This window comes from Cnephaeus nilssonii (assembly GCF_951640355.1).
Source record: "Cnephaeus nilssonii genome assembly, chromosome: 14".
Lineage (NCBI taxonomy): Eukaryota > Metazoa > Chordata > Mammalia > Chiroptera > Vespertilionidae > Cnephaeus > Cnephaeus nilssonii.
In genome coordinates, this window is record NC_137085.1 from 28,515,708 (window position 1) to 28,538,100 (window position 22,393).

Consider the following 22,393-nt stretch of genomic DNA (forward strand, 5'->3'; position numbering starts at 1 on the left):
GGGGGAGGAGCGGCCGCGAGAGGCGGCTCTCGGGCCGGCGGACCCCAGCTCCCCCGCCTCCGCCCGCGGCCGAGAACACCCCTCGGCCCCGCCGGCCCGGCCCGGGAGCCGCCGCCGCGGAGCACGCCGCCCATTGGCGCGGCGGCGCGGCGTCCCCGCCCCCTCCGTGTCCCCGCCCCCTCCTCCGCCGCCGCTTCCCGGCTCCGCCTCCTCCCCCTCCGGGAGCCGCCTCCGTCGCCGCCGCCGCCGTCGCTGCCGCCGCCGGCCGGGGCCCAGCCAGCGCCCGCCGCGCCGGAGTCGAGTCGCAGCCGCCGGAGCCGCTGCCCGCGGCCCCGCCATGAGCGGAAGCGCCGCCGCCGCGGTCGCCGCCACCTCAGCAGCCGCGGCCGCCGCGCACTTCCAGCCTCAGTCGTCGTCTCCCAGGCCGGGCCCCGCGGAGCTCGGGCCCCCGCGCCGCCCGCGCCCCCCGCCGCCGCCGCCGCCGCCCCGGCCCGAGCCCGCCGCCGCCGGCCGCCTCAGCCCTCCGGGCCACGGGCCTCTGCGGGCGGGCGCCCAGGGTGGCGGCGCCTGCGGCCGAGCGCTGGGAGCAGGTACGGGTCCAGGGGCGGGCCGGGCGGGGAGGGGTGTGGGCTGGCCCCGGGGTGGGGGGCCCACAGGCGGCGGTCCCGCCGGGCGGCCCCGCGGGGTGGGCGGAGCGCGGTCCGGGTCAGCTTTGTCCGGCCCCCGAGCCCAGTGAGCCGTGTCCCCGCCGCGCGGCTCACAAAGCGTCCCCCGGCGGCCGGGCAGCCCCCTCCCCCTGGCGGCCGGGCCGGACTCTCCGGGTCTCCGCTAGGCGGGGGAGGAAACTGAGGCTCGCCGCGGGAAGCGACTTGCCCAAGGTCACGTCGCTGCTGGGTGTCGGTCCTGGCTGGGACCAGGGCCACCCTGGGCGGCGCGGGCCGTGACGGGGAGAGGGGTGGGGGGCGGGAAGAGGAAGAGCCCCCCGCTCCCGAGAACGGAGGGAGATGGGTCCGGCGGAGGGGGCCCTGGCCCCTGTCCCCAGGCACGCCCACCCCGCGCTTTGGGGCTGGCTGAGGAGAATGGGGCTTTTGCGGGGTGGGAGCGGGCCGCAGGGGCCGCCCTGGGGGCTTGGCGGTGCCCTGGGGAGCGGGGCTGGGGAGCCGCGGAGGAAGAGGCTCGGTGGTGGGTGTGCTGGGGGCGGGGGGAGGGCTTCTCGAGTGCGTGGGTCAGCGCTCGGAAACTTCTCGTGGGGACCGTTTGGTCTCTGCCAGGCCACCTTCCCACCACTGCCCGGACTGAGCCGACCCAGCTGGAACGACCGGGAAGGAGGTGTGCCTCCCTTTGTGGGGACTCCCGTAAGGTGTCTTTTCCACTAAATGGCCCGAGTTCCGTTCATGCCCCTAGCCGTGCCTATATGGCCTCCGTAAAGGCATTTCTGACACAGAAGGCGAACGAGTCCGTGTCCCCCCCCCCCCCCCCCCCCCCCGCCCCCGTGTGATCTGAATTGTCAAACTTGCAGAACCCCCAGGGAAAGAGTCACTCCCAGGCCTGAAGGGGAAAGGAAGCTGGGAGGATTGGACCAGTCACCGGCTTGCCCGGCCTGTAGTAACGCAGGACCATGTCTGGCATGGGAGTCCCATTTTTCCTTGGGTTGGTGATTAGTTGGGTTGTTTTTACTATGGGTGCATCTTGGAAAGGGAAGGAGAAGACTTGGAGTTCTGGAGGAAAGGGGGAGAGAGCGAACGTGCTACGTGTTGAAGGCAATGAAAAAGCGTCCCGAGGAGCTAGAAAAGAGTAGCTGTAGCATGGGGGGAAAGGAGAGGGGCTTTAGTCATTGTGGGGGAGGGGAGGTGAAAGGGTGGATAAAGGGAGGGGACAGTGTCTAGTCTAGAGAAAAAGATTGGGATGTTTCAAAGAGGGAACCGAATGTGATGAGTTTGAAAGCTGTCTGTTAGAGGTGAGTGGTATCCTACGAGGTTGAGTAATAGGCATTTCATTTCTTTAAGTAAAGACAGTTCTAGTACTTTCACATAAAAGTTTTAGCTTTCACACACCCCACCTCCATTCTCTCTCCTGTTCTAAGGCTGCGGGCCCAGAGTAGTGTCTTGGAAGTAAGGCTTGACAAAAGAGAGGAGGGAAGACTAATAAGCAAATGCATTAATTAGGGCCCTTTGTCCAAGATGATGCCTTGTTTAAGTCCGCTGTTTTCTTGCTGCCCTCCTGTACCTCAGCTTTCCAGCTGTGGGGGCTGTTGGGAAGAACTGCCCGATTCAGACAAGATGAGTTGGATTTTTCTAAAAAAAAAAATGTGAGAAACACATATTTGGCAGATATATATAAAAGCATGAAAATTTATTTATCAAAGACTTGCAATCAGGGAAATGCAAATAGAAACAACAGTGAGATGCCATATTACAGCCATCAGATTGGCAAAACTTAAATGCTGTGATAATAAAGTGTTAGTAAGGTTGTGGGGAAATCAACTTTTAATACTGCTAGTGGGAATGTAAATGGGTTCAACCACCTTGGAGAGTAATATAGTGAAGTTTAGTTGAAGGAAGGCAAAGGTACCTATTTACTCAAAGTGTCCATTTCATTTCTGGTATATACTCTAAGAAGTCCTTGCACACTTGTCCAAGGAAATAAGTACAAAAGAAGTACAAGAATACCCATTGCAGCTTAACTATCCACCAACAGGCGAACGCATAAATTGTTAGATTGTCCCACACAATTATAGCATTGTGAAAAAGAAACTATAGCCACATACATTAAAATGGTTGAATCTCACAAACTTAACATCAGGTGGGGGAGCAAGTAACAAAATTGTTAGAGAATATTTCCATTTGCATAAAATCTGAAAATATGCAAAATCATATTGTTTGTGGCTACTGTGTACTACATAGTAAAATTATAAAAACATACATGGTATGCACCGAGAGGTCTCTGGTTCAATTCCTGGTCATTGTACATGCCTGGGTTGTGGGCTCGATCCCTGGTGAGAGAGTGTGGGAGGTGGCCCATCAATGTTTCACTCTCATTGATGTTTCTGTCTCACTCTCTAAAAATCAATAAAATATTTTTTTAAAATGCATGGTAATTAACACCAAATTCAGAGTAGTGATTATTTCTGGGAAGAAAAGATGATGAATGGGATTGGAGGGGGTACACAGAGAGCTTTATACTGTAATGTTCTATTATTTTAAAAAATCTAAATCAGATAATTGCAAATTCAGATTTGCTTATCTTGGGTGTAGGGTATAGAGGTATTCATTGTATTATTTTAAATATTTTAAGGTGTTGGAAATATTTCTCACATGCAAAAAGTGTTCTTGTTTATAGAGCACATGGATTTTTGTCCCATATTAATGAAACTAGCCACAGGCTCTATTCCTGTACAGCCTATTAGACATGCAGGCAGGTGATTCTTTTCTCACCCGCTTCTGACCTGTAAAGCCAAGTTTTGTGATGGATGCCTTTTATTTTGGGATTGCTGATAGGTGTGGAGGATTTCCCAGTGGTTCTAAACTTTCTAGTGTAGCTAGGTCAGCAGTTTGAGCTTTATCAAAATATAAATGCTCCAGGACATTTTGACTTATCAGATGTAGGGGGGGGTCCCGGGAATCTAATGCCCACTAAAAATTGAGATCCACTGCCTTATGCTCCTGATTCTGGGTTGTACTCCATCTCAGCTTTGCCCCTGTCTAGCTCCCTCCTCCTGCATGACTGGGACTAATTTGGATCCATGTGATACTTAGCTCTTTTGTAGGGCATAAAATAAGGATAGGGATGGAAACCATTGAGTGTTAAACCTTTCATAATCCAGTTTGTCTTTTCCTCTTATTTTCATGCAGGTAGCTGAGGGGCCCACTACCCACTATTTAGCAGGTTTTACAAACTTTAACCAATGTGTCACAATATGTGGTTTTATAGTTAGGATAGGAGAAGCCAAAAAGGGTCTAACAGAAGGAAAACTAGTAGATTTGGTGAAAGTATCATTCAGATCCCAAAGGTAAAGTGTATGTCCTCATGCCTTTCTCTGCAGGTGGCAGTGATGGTTTGAGTGGTTTATTATCTGACTTGCAGCTGAATTTCAGCTATTTGAACCTATAGTCAAAGATTAGGGGCTTTAGGAAACAACTGATTATCCCTCAAGATGGAAGTTTCCTTCCTCCCAAATTTGCTAGTTTTCCTTCTCTGCTAGACCCATTTGCTCTAGTCCTAATATGTTTAGGAATTAATTTCTTTAACAAATGTGAGGATTTCTGGTAATGAAATCTGGGAAATGCCTATTTGTCTTTGATGAGGTTCTTTTTTCTGAAAATCTACTTTGGAGGTGCAGTGTTGCCCCAGGTACACTTTTGCAGGGCTGCTGTGCAGGGTTTTATGGATTGTGCCGAGCACAAGGGCACCTGTTTTGAGTGGAAATCCATTCTATGCTCCACTTACCAATATGAAGACCTCGTATGCAACTGTGTCCCCTCAGAGAGGAAATGTCCTTTTCTAATTCTCACAAACTGCTTTATGATGTAGTATGGCCTGTAGTTTTGGAACTATTGGTCCAACTGTAACTAATTGTGCCATCCATACTCATCGTGGGCTCTGTAAAGAGAGCTGGTTGGTGTGGGCCTGGGGCTCCAAGAGTTTTCTTTGTGTGAACTTTTCATCACCATGCTCAGTTGAACCAAAGAGTTTAGTTTAACATTGTAAAATTTGTTATGGGGCTGGAGAAATAGTACAGAATAAATTATTTAGAAAATACTATAATGTATGGCAAGACAGAATGAGAGAGAAATCGTTAAAGAGACAAAGCATCTGGTAAGTGAAGGAAAGTAGTTATGCACCACATTTGCTCTTGCATTCTTACAGTGCTCACTTTGAGGAGGAAATACAATTTTATTTTCCTCTTCCTATTCCCCCCTACATAGCATTTCTGAATTTAAGACCTGAGGCTTTTTAGCCAATTTAAAAAATATTTACCCATTTGTATTTTCCATTAAGTGGTTGTTTATACGTCCTGCTGCCTCATTTTTTTTCTTGGAAAGAGAGAGAAGGGGGGAGTGCTGAACCAAGGACAAGACTGGACTTTCTACTGCTTTTCAAATAATAGCAGTGTGTTTTTCAGAACAGTTGTCATGCAAGAGTGCTGTTCTGCAGGCTCAAGGGAGAGGTACATTTGAAGTGGTTTCTGTTATCTTTTTTATTATTTTAAAACATGATTGAGGGTGATTGATTGAGAGTTCCTTTGTGGTTTTGCTGCTATTTTGAAGGAAATTTTTAAAGAAAATGTATGTAAATAAAACAAAAAAGGCTTAAAATAGTCTTATCCTCACACAAGGAGAATAAACAGTTCTCACCTATAGGCCGTATCTAAAGCAGTTTCAGTTTTTTGTTTTTTTTCCTGTTCTGCTTAAATGAATATTAGTGCTATTCTAGCAACTACTTAGAATAGTTAATTGGAGTGATGTTGGGCAGGTGAGGAGGAGAATGATGGGATTATACTAGGGTTTCTCATATTCCCTCCAGTCATTATATGGAAAGCTTCATCTGCTTTTGTGGGGGAAAATGGGGGGTGGGGGTGGGGGAAAAGGGAGAGATTGTGAGTTTTGATATATATAACCATTTGACCTTGAAAGAAAATAAAAAGAGGGAAGAAGTGGTAAGAGGAAGATATATATACATGGAAGAGAGAGTAGCAAGTAATTAAGCAGAAGATGTTTTGTAGTGCTTTAGGGATGTTCCTTGAGTTGAAAGTTGCCTGTCTGTATCAGTTCTGCTTCAGCACTTTTGATTTCACCTTCTGCAGATGGTGCTCACTGGTCTTCAGTCGAAACCGGTTTTATCAAAAGCTAGAAAGTGAGCAGTTTTGAAAACTAGACTGGAAGTAGTAGGATAGGCTAAGTAAAACAAATTTCATAATCACGTTTGCAAATAGAAGTTGGGACTGTCATAATTAACAAACAAGTATTTTTTATAACTTTGTCTTCCTATGTAGATTTTTGTTGTCACCTTAATACATATTTGAGTACCTACTGTATAGCAGTACTACCAATACTAACTACTGATTCACTGGAGTGATGGCCTTCATTGTCAGAGACTCAGAGACTTCACTACCTGAGTTCCTCAGAACAGTATAGAGCTGTGCCTTTTCTCCCTTTTAAAAAAATATGTTTTTACTGATTTAACAGAGAGGAAGGGAGAGGGAGAGAATCATCAATCAGCTGCCTCCTGCATGCCCTCTCCTGGGGATCGAGCCCACAACCCGGGCATGTGCCCTGACCGGAATCCAACTACGATCTCCTGGTTCATGGGTTGACACTCAGTCACTGAGCCACACCAGCTGGGCTTCTCCCTTTTTAAATGCTTCCTTCTGCTCCTTGGCCTTCTGGTCTTGGTGGTGATCTACCCATCTGTCAGGACAGGCCCCATCCCCTGTTTCCCCCATGGGCGGGGTTCAGAAACTTGACAGAATCTCTTGGCTGGACACCCAACAAATAAAACCCCTCAAACAATATTGAGTCAGACCCAAGGGCCACCATAGTGGTTCCAGCTCCCCTTCCTTCATTGCTGCCTGTGTTGCCACCACCCACCCTTTGCTGTGGAGCCTGGAAGGCGCCCCCCTCACCCCCAATCATACAAAGAGGCTTTGTGCTCTGAGGATGTTCTAAAGGCAAGATCATTGTAATTATAATTCCCTAAGCACAACCAAGTAATGGGGGCAGGCAGGGTAAAGATGGTATCCAAGTACTTGTTGGTAGGGAGAAGTCAGGCGGGGATTAAAAATCATCTGGAGGCAGTACCAAAATGGATAATGGAGTGTTGTTGGTAATGCTGATGGGAACGTGTCTAAGTGAATACATTTCAGGTTTTTAAAGTCTAATACTTGCAAATTTAAAAAAGCACAAGACAGCTGGAACTTATTTTTTTCTTTTCTTTTTTAGTCTAAATTATACAGTTACTTTAAAAGTACATTAGAAGAAGGTGTGTAGAAGTCCCAATCTACTTTGCTTTATGATTCTGTTGCCAGAATGATTGATTGCTCAAGAAAACCACATAAATAACTTGCTTATTATCCAAGGGTGCTCTTACTAATCTGTGTGTTTGTGTGTTTTAAGTTTCTAAAAATAAGCACTAACTGACATATTTGGGAAGCTGATTTTCCTCTACTACCACCAGCAAAAAATCAATCTGGGGATGTAAACTCTTATATCAATCATCCTATGTCATGATGTGCTTCTAAGTTCTCTTGGTATTCTTTAAGTGAACATTTTTTTTTCTTACTGTGTTAAAATTGACTATTACTATATTACTCTTACTAGTGTCTCAAACTTTTTTTTTTTTTTAAAGAAACGCACCAAATAATTGACTGCAGTTAGGATATTGGACTCCAGTACCCCTTACTCAAGGTGAAGGGAAAGGGGTCCTTTTTGTTGTAATTAGCACTGACATCTGTGGTGAGTGAAGCAGCCAGGTAGAGAATGTGTACTCCATGGAAACCTACAGCTACTGTGAGTTGGCCTTTCTTCTAATTACTTGTTGGAATTAGAATCATGCTACATGGTAAAAATAAAGTTGGAACTTTATTTTTACCATGTAGCATGATTTTGAGGAAATCTACTCTTTTTATTGACAAGTAAAACTGTATATATTTAAAGTGATTATATGTATGTGTGTGTGTGTGTGTATATGTGTGTATATACACATATATATATATACACACACTGAGTAGCCAGATTATTATGATCTCTGAACGCATAATAATCTGGCCACTCAGTGTATATCCTATATAATAAAAGGCTAATATGCAAATTGTCCCCTCTACCAGAAGTTCGACCAGCAGGCAGGCCAGCCAACCGCCCATGTCCCCTCCCCCTGGCCAGGCTGGCCTGACCCCACCCATGCACGAATTCATGCACCGGGCCTCATATATATATGTATATGTATATGTATATGTATATGTATATGTATATGTATATGTATATGTACTGAGTGGCCAGGTTATTATGCGTTCAGAGATCATAATAATCTGGCCACTCAGTGTATATACACATTGTGAAATGATGTTAATACATCCATCACCTCACATAGTTACCTTTTTTTTTTTTTTTTTGGTTAGAATGCTTAAGATCTATTCTCTTATAGCAAATTTCAAGTATACTAGACAGTATTAACTGCAGTCACCGTGCTATACATTAGATCCCCAGAACTTATTCATCTTATAACTGAAGGTTTGTGCCCTTTGATCAACATGTCCTCATTTCCCCCATTCTCCAGCCCCTGGTAACCACCATTCTACTATTTCTATGAGTTTTACTTTTTAAATAAAAAAAATATATATTTTTTCAGATTCCACATTTAAGTGGGGTCATACAGTATTTGTCTTTCTATTTTCCTTAGCATTATGTCCTCCAATTTCATCCATGTTGTTGCAAATGGCAAGATTTTCTTATTTCTCCTGGCTGAATAATATTTCATTGTATGTATGTACCACATCTTTATTCATTAATCTGTCAGATACTTAGGTGTTTACCTGTCTTAGTTATTATGAATAATCCTGCTATGAACATGGGAGTTCAGATATCTTGAGAAAATCTACCTTAAATTTATCTTAACATGATACTCCTGGATCGTCCATTATAAAGACATCGCCCAAGTAATCCTTTGAAAAGACTACCAATTTGACAGCTAAATTTTATGAGGTTTAAAAATATACAAGAATCAGCTTTAGAAATTGACCTGGCCAGTTTTTAATATTTTTCATTTATTAGAGCAAGTTGACCTATCATGAATAAATTGTTATATGAAAAAAATACACAAGGATTCATTTTTACCTACTTTAAATAAAAAGTAAAGTTGATCCCCACCCTCACTGTTTTAGGCAAGTATATTGATCAATAGAGACTTATATTTTAGCTTAATAATAAACTGTTATTTGGCTACTTCATTTGCTTCATCTATAATATATATTTCCTTTGGGGATTAACCTCTGACTCTTTTTACTTCACTGCTCTCTGGTGGCCACTAAATGATAAAACATTGAGTGCCTACTATGTACCATACACAGTGAGGATTTCAGGTATGATTTACATATGCAACAGTTCAGTGAGAGATTCTGACAGTGTGTTAGCAGAGCAAATGCATTTTGGGGTCTGTTAACCCTTCATTGGAGGACAGAGAATGTCACAATTGCATTAATAGTGATATGATTTAACTTTGATAATTAACATCGCTAAAGCACAGATCTAATCAGCTCAAAAATTATGTGGCTGTCTTCTAAGTATTTTTCAGACCTTATTTTTTAGAGAGGGGGAGGAAGGGAGAAGAGGGAAGAGAGAGAGAGAGAGAAACATTAATTTGTTGTTCCACTTATTTATGCATTCATGTTGATTCTTGTATGTGCCCTGATGGGATTGAACCCGAAACCTTGGCATATGAGGATGATGCTCCAAACTGAGATATCTGGCCAGGGCCATAATTATTATTATTATCATCATCCTCACCCAAGGATAAGTCTTTATTGATTTTTAGAGAGAAAAAGAAAGAAAGAAACAGAGAAACAGAAACATCATTGTGATAGAGAAACATCGACCGATTGCCTCTGGAAGGTGCCTCCAATCGGGGATCAAACCCAAAACCTAGATAAGTGCCTTGACTGGAATTTGAACCCAAAACCTTTTGGTATATGGGATGACATTCCAACCAACTGAACCACCTAGCCAGGGCAAATATGTCAATACAGTAGGTCCTCGGGTTACGTGGGAGATTCATTCCTAGGGCACGATGTAATGCGATTTTCGCCGTAAGTGGGAACCCATCTACATAAGCACCTACGTCACTCACATGGAGCATATATGTAGCAGTAATGAAATGAAACAGTAAAAAAAAATTAAAAGAATAACAATTCCTGACCTTTACTTGTGGTAAATAAATAATCTTATATAATAAAGAGGGAATATGCTAATTTGTCCTTACGGGGTCTGAGTCACGACCAGTCAAAGGTGCGTGCGCACAGGAGCTGGGGGGCGGGGGTGGGGACTTGCACCTCCAGGACGTGAGGCTGCCGCTGGGGGGGTGGTCCCCCAGCGGAAGTGCACGCAGGCCCACGGTGCCACCCGGCCCAGAGGGGGGCATCAGGATAGGAGCGGGGCCTCCGCGGAGAACTCTCAGCACTCCTGAGCTGGGGTCTGAAGGCGCAGAGAGGAAGGGAGAGTGCATAGGCAGTTAGGTGGTTTAGGCCAGGAGGGGAGCACAGATAGGAAGTTAGGGGAATCAGACCAGGAGGGGAGAGCAGATAGGCAGTTAGGGAGATCAAACAAGGAGGGGAGAGCAGTTAGAACCATCAGGTTGGCAGGGGAGCAGTTAGGGGCATCAGGCAGGCAGGCAGGTGAGCGCTTAGGAGCCAGTGGTTCTGGATAATGAGAGGGACCCCAGATTGGAGAAGGTGCAGACCAGGCTGAGGGACCGCCCCCCCCCATGCATAAATTTCATGCACTGAGCCACTAGTAAAAAACATAAAGCACATATATACATACGTCGAAATGACGGAACTTTTTTTTATTTTTAATAAATAAATGGGAGATGGCGAGTAACCACGAAACAATGTACGTCGAGTCTGAGGTAACCTGAGGACTGCCTGTAATAGTGGTCATTTATTCTGTGCTTGTTCTAGGTGCTTTATCTGGATTAATTCATTTAATTTTCACCACAATACTCTTTGATGCCATCATTATCCTTATTGTGCAGATGAAGAAACTGGAGCACAGAGAGGTTAAATAACTTGCTAGAGATGATGCAGTTAAGAGTGTTATCTGGGATATGAACCCAAGCCGTCTTGTTCCAGAATGTGTATTTTTAACCATCATGCTTTACTACATCTCACTTTAGATAGTCCAAGCAAAATTAGCCATTAATTTTGGTAACAAAAGATTGAAAATAAATAGTGATCACTGTTTTAGCCACTGAAGAGGATTTCTGTCTTTAGTGTACCTTTGCTCTTCCTGATATTTATTTCTGATATTTATTTTCCTTTTTTTAAGTTCTGAATTATTTTATTAGGATTACTTAATTGATTTTTAAAAAGTCATTCATTACTTTTTCACAAAGGGAGTAGGAGTACCTGTATTGTTGTTTGTTTTTTTTTTTAAATATATTTTATTGATTTTTTTACAGAAAGGAAGGGAGAGGGATAGAGAGCTAGAAACATCGACCAGCTGCCTCCTGCACACCCCCTACCGGGGATGTGCCCGCAACCAATGTACATGTCCTTGACCGGAATTGAACCTGGGACCTTTCAGTCCGCAGACCGACGCTCTATCCACTGAGCCAAACCGGTTTCGGCAAGTACCTGTATTGTTTACTTCAGATCAGGCATATTTAAATTCCTTCTTAGAAAATCTCCTATGTACTATGATTCTGAACTTAACTGAGTGCTTGTTTGAGTACTTACACAGAGACAGAACTTTTCAAGAAAAAATTTGACCCTACCTAGAGGAACTTCTGAATCCCACCTTCTTGTGGATATGGGTACTTCCCCACCCCTCCAAAATCAGCATACGAGTGGATGTTAGACTTCTTTTTGGCCTTAATTTCCACACTAAACTGATTTGTCACAAGCTAAAGCATAAATGTATTCGTAGCATAGAATATGAACATTTCAGGCTTCAGTTGGAGAACATGGAGTTGGGTTGATGCTGTCTGAAACAGTGAATCATTTGAGGAAATAATACAGTATAGTAGTTCCCAAATGAACTACTTCAAAATTGATCGGAATTCTCTATCTTTAAATAGCCTAAAGTTGGAATCATGAGATTGAGTATATTTTCTCATAAGCAATTATAAATGGTGTTTCTAATATTATTTCATCTATATTATGGGCTTCATAGGCATTGGTGGGCCATCCATTTAGAAAATGTTCTATGGCAAAATGGGATGCTAAGGTCAAAACAGTATTTATAGACTTTTGGAACATAGCCTGTCTTTGAGTCAAGTCTGCCAATTCAATCTTTTTCTCCTATTTTGCTTATGGATACCTAGAAAGGAAAAACGAATGCTCTGTTTTTTCAAATTACTAAGCAATATGGAATTAATTCATAGGAAGGATATATTCTTTTTATTCAGGTGGGATAAAAACTGGTTAATTTAGATAATTGAGGAATTTTGGCCCATGTATTTGTTTTGAGTTTGTTTAGGAACCTTAGCCTTGGAACATATCTAGAGTTATAATATATTTTGGGGCTCTAATGGGAGACATTATTGTTAACTGTTTTTCCTTTATATCAAGAATATGAATCATAATCTTTTGTGATCTAATGATTTAATGTTTCTGTTAAAAAGTATGTGTGCATATATTGTTGAAAACAAATTATTACTATTGCATGATATTTTTTAGCTTTAACTTTATATAAATGCTAACATTGTGTGCTTACAAAAATTAACCCAAAACACCAATAAAGGCAACAAATCAAAAGATTTGCCTTATTAAAATTAATTTGTGTGCAACTCATGAAGTAAATTTCTATGTTGAAATCCAAGCTAAAGTCAGAATTTGATTCTAGAAGGTATAGATAATATTGTACATAATTGTGAGTCTAACTTTTTTTTTTTAACATTTAAAAAAATTGACTTTATAGAGAGAGGAAGGGACTGGGAGAGAGAAAGAGATACATCAATGTGAGATATCAGTTGTCTTTCATATGCAGCCTGATGAAACCCAAACTTGCAACCTGGAGATGACGCTCCAACCAACTGAGCCACACTGGCCAGGGCTGAGTCTAACTTTTTGGTAGAACAAAATCTTTTAAAAAAGTGAACTGTCTCAATTGACAAGTGCTTTTAATATAAACAATTCTATGAAGTAAGGATAGAAATCAAATGAGTTTTACCTTACCAAAATCTTTTGTTTCCTTTCAAAATAAAATTGTTTGCTGAAATAGTTATATTATTTTTCCTGATGCTATGTTATTAAAAACCCAGGGCCCAAATTTAAGGCTTGATTAAAGTACTCTTTGTTTCTATGGAAGAAAAGTTACCAAATTGAAAAGGGACTTTGATTCCAACATTGTTTTAGGAAAGGAGAGGCAAGTCAAATTGGGTATGGGACCCTTAGACTAGACCGTCCTACTTCCTGGGTCAGGAAAGCTCAGAGACAGGGGGGCTGTGTTGCTTTGGGGCAGGATGTAAGCCTGGTAGCAACTAGAAGTGAAACTGGAAGTGCCTTAAAAAGCAGATCGTTGTATGAGGCTAAGTCAGGCTGGATTGAGCAGTGATACTGTATGGTTCTCAGGCACAAATGTGTATGCTGTTCCCATGGCAGATTTCCTGAGAAAGTCAACATGTTTGCAGTTGACTCAGGACAGACCTGAGACTTTGTGGAGGAAAATAAGAGAAGAGCAAAAGGGAGAGGCAGAGGCAGGCGCCTTAGGTTGCTGGTTTTGAAAGAAAATTTTTGAGCCTTTGAGGGAAGGAACAGGAAGTTAAAGGTGGAATTCTGGTGGCATTTTTCCATCCCTACAAGCTGTGTGGAGGCTGAGGCTACAGCATGGAAGTGGAGGGTAGATACACTTGTAGGTGTTGGTAAAGGTATTCTTGAACAAAAGGTATATCCCGCAGTTTGTTTTAAAATGATGGTGATTGCCTGAGGGAAAGGGGCGGGGGAGGGGAGGTGGAAGAGGGCAAAGGGGTGATAAATAGGGGTGGAAAGAGACTTGACTTTGGTGGTGAGTGCATGATGCAATGTGAAGATGATGTGTTAAGGAGTTGTGTACTTGAAACCTATATGGTTTTATTAACCAACTAGAGGCCTGGTGCACAAATTTGTGCACGGGTGGGGCCCCTTGGGGTGGCCTGCAGGGATCAGGCCCCAGTTTGCGCCCCCAGCCTCACAGCCTCAGCCCACGGCCCGCAGCCCTGCCTGGCCACCCTGCCGTGGCCTGGTGCCGCCCCCTCATATGCTCTACCATCCCGCCACAGTCTTGCTCTCATTGGAGCCCATCGGGGCCAGCAGCGCCTCCACTGCCGCCCGCCAGAGCCACGTCACCGACGCCTGCCATGTTCCATGCTGCCCCCTGGTGGTCAGTGCACGTCATAGCAAGCAGTTGGACAACTGCTGAGGGGACAATTTGCATATTAGGATTTTATTATATACTAGAGGCCCGGTGCACGAAATTCGTGCACGGAGGGGGGTTGTCCCTCAGCCCAGCCTGTACCCTCTCCAATCTGGGACCCCTCGAGGGATGTCCACCGGGATCGGGCCTAAACGGGCAGTCGGACATCCCTCTCACAATCCAGGACTGCTGGCTCCCAACTGCTTGCCTGCCTGCCTTCCTGATTGCCCCTAACCGCTTCTGCCTGCAAGCCTGATCACCCCCTAACCACTCTGCTGCCAGCCTGTTTGCCCCCAACTTCCCTCCTCTGCCGGCCTGGTCACCCCGAACTGCCCTTTCCTGCAGGGTTGATCACCTCCAACTGCCCTCTTGCAGGCCTGGTCCTTCTCAACTGCCCTCCCTTGCAGGCCGGGTGCCTCCCAACTGCCCTCTCCTGCTGGCCATCTTGTGGTGGCCATCTTGTGTCCACATGGGGCAGGATCTTTGACCACATGCGGGCAGCTATATTGTGTGTTGCAGTGATGATCAATCTGCATAGTACTCTTTTATTAGATAGGATAGAGGCCTGGTACAGGGGAGGGGGCCAGCTGGTTTGCCCTGAAGGGCGTCCCGGATCAGGTGGGGATTCCTTGGGGCATGGGGCAGCCTGAGCGAGGGGCCTGTGGTGGTTTGCAGGTGGGCCACGCCCCCTGGCAACGCAAGCGGAGGCCCTGGTATCTGGAATTTATTTTCCTTCTACAATTGAAACTTTGTAGCCTGGAGCGGAGCCAAGCCTGGGGCTCCCTCGGAGGCCCGTAGCCATTTGTGTTGGGGTTATAATTGAAACTTTGTTGCCTTAAGCAGGTGGGCCCGGCCAGGGTGTGCCGAAAGCTTTGCTTCCCCTGTTGCCGGCGGCAACCCTGGCCTGCTCTCTCAAGCTCCATTCTGCTGCCATTTGTTTGAATTTGTTTACCTTCAATAGTTGAAACTTTGTAGCTTGAGTGGAGGCTTAGGCCTGGCAAGGGCAGGCAGAAAGCTTGGCTTCCTCTGTTACCTAGGAAACCTTCCTCTCTGTGGCTGTAGCCATCTTGGTTTGGGTTAATTTGCATACTTGCTATGATTGGATGGTGGGCGTGGCTTGTGGGTGTGTTGGAGGTATGGTCAATTTGCATATTTGTCTATTATTAAATAGGACTAGAGGCCCGGTGCATGAAATTCGTGCACGGGAGTGAGGTGTCCCTCAGCCCACCCTGCACCCTCTCCAATCTGGGACCCCTTGAGGGATGTCCCACCAGGATCGGGCCTAAACGGGCAGTTGGACATCCCTCTCACAATCCAGGACTGCTGGCTCCCAACTGCTCGTCTGCCTGCCTTCCTGATTGCCCCTAACCGCTTCTGCCTGCCAGCCTGATCACCCCCTAATCACTCCCCTGCCAGCCTGATTGATGCCTAACTGCTCTCCTGCTAGCCTGTTTGCCCCTAACTGCCCTCCCCTGCAGGCCTGGTCCCCCCTAACTGCTCTCCTCTGCAGGCCTGGGTCCCCCGCAACTGCCCTTTCCTGCAGGCCCGGTCGCCCCCAACTTCCCTCCTCTGCTGGCCTGGTCACCCCTAACTGCCCTCCCCTGCAGGCTTGATCACCCCCAACTGCCCTCCCTTGCAAGCCTGGTCCCCCCCCCCCGCAACTGCCCTCCCCTGCTGGTCTGATTGCCCACAACTGCCCTCCCCTGCTGGCCATCATGTGGTGGCCATCTTGTGTCCACATGGGGGCAGCCATCTTGTGTGTTGAAGTGATGGTCAATTTGCATATTACTCTTTTATTATATAGGATAGTGTCACCCCAATAAATTAAAATAAATAAATAAAATGATGGGTCCCCACTACAATATTAGCGATACAAACAAAAGTTAGCTAGTTGTATGTAATTTTATTATACCTGGGGTTAAAATTGAAATTTACTTACTTTAAAAGAAAAATGAGAACTTATGATATAATATTGACATCTAAGAGCAGTAAATTTCCAGGGTGGTTTAATGGTAGTTATGTGTTATCTGTCAGGCACAAAAGATGACACTACATGCTCTGCCCAATGAGGGCATGAAGTGCTGATGTTTCCCACAGGAGTGATAGATTCAAATTCAAAGAGATTAAAAACCACTGGTCTTTCTGCTGGCCTCCTCTCTTCCCAGCCCCAGAAACCACTCATAGATACTGTGTGTGGATGGGTGTGGGTAATATGGATTGGGGTTACGTTTATGGCTCTGAGGTTGACCATTGCTGCTCACACTTTAATTTACATATGCATCACCTGGGGATCTTGTTAAAATGCAGATTTCTAGTAAGGGCACTGCACTAGTGTTGGTGGAGTAGTAGCACACATAATAGGTTTCAGGGCTGGTTAAAAGGAAGATTACAGGGCCTCACTTTCTGAGCTTTTGTTTCACTTCACTGGGATGGGGCCTGATATTTTGTATTTTAAACAAATTCCTAGGTGCTGCTAATGCACTGGGGGGGGGGGGGGGGAAAGGCATATTTTGAGAGCCACTGGGATACAGTATAAAATAATCCTGAGGAGAATCAAACCATCCGTCTTGGCTTCTTAAGCATTATTTTATAACAGCTGCAAATGGTGAAAGAACGTTTGCAGAAAGTAATAGAGTAATTAATGCTGTTCCTGTTAAGCAAATAATACTTCATATTGGTAAAACAATTCTATGTGTTTTATTTTGGTGAGTATGTGTCTCTTTCTAGAAGAAAATAAACGCTAAACCCCACCAAAATGATAATAAAAATTATTACTTCTGGAAAAAGAACCAGGATTATAGAGGGTGAGATTTTAGTTTTCTATGTAAAGTTTTAATTTTTAATGCAGAGATTGTACTTGTATTTATGTAATTAAGTTTATTAAAAAGTATAAAATCTGTGCCAGTTATCTTTCATGTACTTCTCCAGATGTATCTTCCACCCCTTTCTACCTGGCTTTCTGCCCCAGGGAAAGTGCTCCCAGGTCCTCTGACTTCTTGTGTTCAGCATTAACCTTTTGCACTCGGATGTCGAGTGTGACTCGTCACGGTTAGCATTAGAATAAAGGAATCGAGAAAAAAGCAAGCGAGTGCAAAGGGTTAAGAGGAGATTGAAGGGAAGGAGGAGAATAAGGCCAGAATATTTATCACCTTTCCCCTCGGGAGCCTGCGATTCTATTACCTAGGTTCTGGTAATCTCTGTCTCCTGTCATTTTGGGGGGCCACAGTGATAGTTGTTCTGCTGTTGCTATTCCTAGTTTCTCTTCCATCCTCTGCAGTTATCTTGTAGACCTCACTTCTCAAATTTGTAATTATTTCTTTTATAAATAACCTCCCTTCATATTATATTCTAACTAGAGGCCTGGTGCACAAAATTCATGCACAGGGGCGGGGGGGGGGTTGTTCCCCTCAGCCCCGCCTGCGCCCTCTTGAAATTCAGGACCCCTTGGGTAGGGTCCCTAGGCCTGGCCAGTGATCCGGGCCTATAGGGGATTTCCTTCCCCTGGCTGCCGGCAGCTGGCTCCGCCCCCGCCGCTGCCACTGCTTGCCATCTGTGCACACTGTGCCCCTTCCCCCCTGCCACTGGTCGCCTTCCTCTGCGGGTGACAGGTGTGGGGTACAATCGCTTGGCTGGCCTGGGCCTCCCTCTTTGGGGAGATCGATCACCCAGCAGAAGGAGGCCCCGCCCACCCGGCCAGGGCTCAGCAATCAATCGCTGCGCAGAGGGTAGCCTGGGCCTCCCTCTTTGGGGCGATCGATCGGGGAGCTCCCCCATCGATTGCCCCGCAGAGGGTGGCCTGAGCTTCCCTCCCTCTGCGGGGCAATCATGAAGCGATGGCAGGGCCCCCCGACCAATCACACTGAGCCATGCCGGCTGGGCCTGCCTCATTCTTAATACTAGCTGTGCGGTATTCCATTTTATTTGATATGGACTTACCACAATTTAACCAATTCCTTATATATTTAACATGACATTTTAAATCATACACTAAATTCCCATTAGTACTTAGATCTGTTTCTATACCCTCTTCTGTTCTATTGATCTGTCTGTGTTTTGGCACCAACATTACATGTTTTACTTATTGTAGTTTTATACAGATAAATGCTTATTTTGAAAAAGACTTGGCTTTCATTACATACTACTTTTTTCTCTTCTAAAATATTTAAAAAGTTTTTGTCAGGATTACAAAAAAATCCCATTGATACAGTGATTGGAAATGCATTAGATTTATTAAGTTGATCTCTTCTCACTGAGTCTTTTCATGTATCAACCTGATTTCTTTCTACTTAACTCTTTTTATGTACCATAGTATTTGCCTTAGTGAAGTTTTGTGATTTAATTCACATTTGTCAGTTCAATAGTATTTTACATTCTTCTTGCTTTTGACAATGGGATTCTTTTTTTGTTATACTTTTTGAATTTTGCCCATGTTAGAAAAAACTGTTGATTTTTATATATTTATTTACACACCTGCTTATTTCCTGAGCTTTGTAATTTTAATAATTTTTCGTAGTTTTTTGTGGGTATTCCAATTGGACAACTTTATTATTGACAAATTTTGCTAATTTAGACTCCTTTTTAGTATTTTTCTCTGTGTTTGTTTTTCTTTTAATTTCATTGGCTAGAAAATAACATTCAGAAAAAATGTCATGTACTCAACTTTAGTCTAAGGAGGCTGCCTCAGGTACACTTCACTATTTGTTTTGGGGTTGACTCTGGGTCTGAAAACAAGTTAAAGAAGTATTTTTATTTATTAAGCATTTCCTTAGAAAGGATAAGTTTGTCAAATGCCTTTAAACAGTTACTTACCTTTAGAGATTATTTGTTTTGACCTGTTTATGTGCTGAATTATATTAATTAATTTTCAGTATGGAATTATCCCTAAATTTCTGGAAGAAACCTCATAGCTGGATTGATTTGTTAGTATTTAGGGCTTTATTATATATTCACAAAAGAGAAGACCTGTAATTTTACTTTATTTTGCCATCCTTGATAACAGGATCTTGGTATCATGGAAAAATAATCTTTTTGGGAGGAGGGACAGTAAAATTAATCCTTTTTCAACTTTAAAAAAATGTATGAGTTCATTGTATTATTTTACTTTTTAAAATTCTATCTATAAATATAACTTTATAATCTTAATCATCTGTATTTTTAAAAAATGTCTTTTTAGAGAAGAAGGGAGAAAGAGAGACAGAGAGAGAGAGAGAGAGAGAGAGAGAGAGAGAGAGAGAGAGAAAGAAACAGAAACATCGATCTGCTGCCTCCCGCACGCACCCTGACCAGGGATTTGAACCGCAACCTGGGCGTGTTCCCTGATCTGGAATTGAATGGTGCACAGGACAGACACTCGACCAACTGAGCCATGCTGTGGCCAGGGCTGTATATTTTGTTTTAATTTTATTAAATTAAATTCTGTTTCTGCCAATTCATCTGTAAAATAGATCAAGTGAAATAAGCTGATGTATGTGGATACTACATAGTAAGCAATCAAATGATGGTTAGTAGAATTTTTTTGTTGTTACTATAATTTAAAAAAAAGATTGTCTCTTATTCTTGGATTTATTATTTCTCTATTTTTTGTATACTGATTCAGGAATTTCTTTTCTCATCTTTATTAAATTCTTTCTGTATGCCTTAAATTTAAAAATTCCTATATAGTCATTACAAAAATACACGTTGCAAAAAATTCAAACATTACAGAAAATAAAAGTCCCTTTATTTGAATTCTTAAGAGATCAGTGAGAACAGGTTGGTATGTGTATAAATTTATAAAAAGTAGGCTCATACTATATTATATATTGTTTTCAAACTTGCATTTTTCCACTTTATATCTTGGATCGCTTTCCAAGCCAGTATTTACAGAGTTATTCTTTTTAAAAACCTTTATTTGAGATATGATATACATATAGAATCATGCACATCTTATAACTTTGCAGCTCAGAGAATCATCACAATGTAAACATATAATGTAATCAACAGTTCAATTAAGAAACATACTACAAGTGCCTCAGAAGCCTCTCATTGTGATCCCTACCCCATTCTTCTTAAAAATTTAACAACTTTATTGAGATATAACTCACATTTCATACAATTCACTCGTATAAAGTGTGCAGTTCAATGACTTTTAGTATTTTGGTATATTCAGTTGTGCAACCATCACAACTGTCTAATTTTAGAATCTTTTCATCACCCGAAAAGAAACCCTGTACCCATTGGAAGTCACTCATTTTCTCCCATCTCAACTCTAGGCAACAATAATTTAATTTCTGTTATTACAGCTTTACCTATTCTGGACCGTTTATATAAGTAGAATCATATAATATACAGTCTTTTACAACTGGCTTCTTTTACTTAGCATAATGTTTCCAGGTTCATCTATGTTAAAACACATATTAGTATTTCATTCATTTTTGTGGTCAAATAATATTCATTGTATGGATATACCATATTTTATTTATCCATCCATCAGTTAATGGATGCACCCACTATTGGACTATTATGAATAATAATATGAACTTTTGTGTATTCGATTTTGCATGGACTTATGTTTACATTTCTCTTAGATGCGCGCACACGCGCGCGCGCACACACACACACACATACACACACACACGTGACATTATTGAGGAATTGCCAAACTTTTCCAAGGTGGTTGTATTATTTTATTTTCCATTTCCACCAGCAATATAAGACACTCCTAATTTCTTCACATTCTCATTAATACTTGTTGTTACCTATCTTTTTTATTATAGCCATTCTACTTGGGGTGCATTGATAGTTCATTGTAGTTTTGATTTGCATTTCCCTAAAGGCTAATGATATTGAGCATCTTTTCATGTATTACTAGTGGCCTGGTGCACGAAATTCGTGCACGGGGGGGGGTGTCCCTCAGCCCAGCCTACACCCTCTCTAATCTGGGACCCCTGTGGGATCGGGCCTAAATGGGCAGTCAGACATCCCTCTTGCAATCCAGGACCGCTGGCTCCTAACTGCTCACCTGCCTGCCTGCCTGATCGCCCCTAACCACTCTGCCTGCGGCCTGATCGCCCCTAACCGCCTCTGCCTTGGCCCCGCCACCATGGCTTTGTCCGGAAGGATGTCTGGGAGGTCTCCCGGTCTAATTAGCATATTACCCTTTTATTAGTATAGATTCGTCCATGTAGATTTTAAAAATACTTAAAGTTTCTCTAATTGTTAGAAGCAGAACTAAGTAGTATCTTTTGTGTCCTCATAAGTTGTAGACATACATTTGAGTACATCTATATTCATTTTCTTTACTTTTTTCTTTGTAAATATAATCTGGAGTTTTATTTACTTATGTTATTATTAATTTTTTGTTGTTGTTAATCCTTACTCAAGGATATTTTTTCCATTGATTCTCAGAGAAAGTGGAAGGGAGGCAGGGAAGGAGGGAGGTAGGGAGGGAGAGAGAGAGAAACATTGATGTGTGAGACCCACAGCGATCAGTTGCCTCTCACACATGCCCCAACAGCGGAAACAGGGATCAAACCTGCAACCCAGGTACGTGCCCTTGACCAGGAATCGAACCCAAGACCCTGAGGTCCTCAGGCCAACACTACAAGCATTGAGCCACACTGGTCAGGGCTACTTATGTTATTTTCATAGATTACATATTTTATTTTGAGGATGATTTTTTTTAATGTCATGCAGTTATGTAGCCAGATTTATAAGAGTTATGTAGATTTATTTGTATTTCTAATTGTTTTGCTGTTGTCTTTCGTTTTTAGTTATACTAGTATAATAAATGTAAATCAATTCATTGGGTGAGCATTGCGCTTTCCAGGACATGTATTACAGATTCTGTATAGGAGTATTACTGGTCCAAAGTCTGTGTGCCTGAGGCTTTGAAAGGCCAAAACTCAAAACATCAGGGTATGATTGAGAAGGCACCAACCCAGAAGATAGGAGTCCTAGTAGTTCCTCATATCCAGCTTAAGAAAGTTCAGAATTCAGGCTTCTTTTATGTCAAGGGTAGGGAAAACGGGAGGAGCTGTTTTTGTAAAAACTCTAGCCCAAGCAGAATTCCTCTAATATTAGCATATCTAAAGCAGAAGCTATTATTAGCTTGAAGGCCAGGGGGGAAAAACAGGCTTGAAAAAGAGAGACTGAGCATTTCACTATTACAGGAGTACAAGAGTAGATGATCTATATGACTGATAAACCTGACTCAAACATTTCAAAGGTATGATTAAGGTTTGCATTTTATTGACATAATCCAGGGCTTGGTTTGCTTTTAACTCATCAGGAGTTTCAAGGTAGTATTTTCTGTC

The 22,393-nt window shown here is 43.3% G+C and overlaps 1 protein-coding gene across 2 annotated transcripts in view; it reads left to right on the forward strand.

Moving 5' to 3' along the window:
- Positions 1–261: 261 nt before the first annotated feature.
- Positions 262–22,393, forward strand: part of RNF38 (ring finger protein 38) — a 109,850-nt gene continuing 87,718 nt past the window's right edge. For both annotated transcript variants that reach the window (XM_079791267.1, XM_079791268.1), the window contains exon 1: positions 262–590. In XM_079791267.1, coding sequence (XP_079647393.1) covers positions 338–590 — 253 coding nt within the window. In that variant the 5' untranslated portion in view covers positions 262–337. The remainder of the gene's footprint in view (positions 591–22,393) is intronic.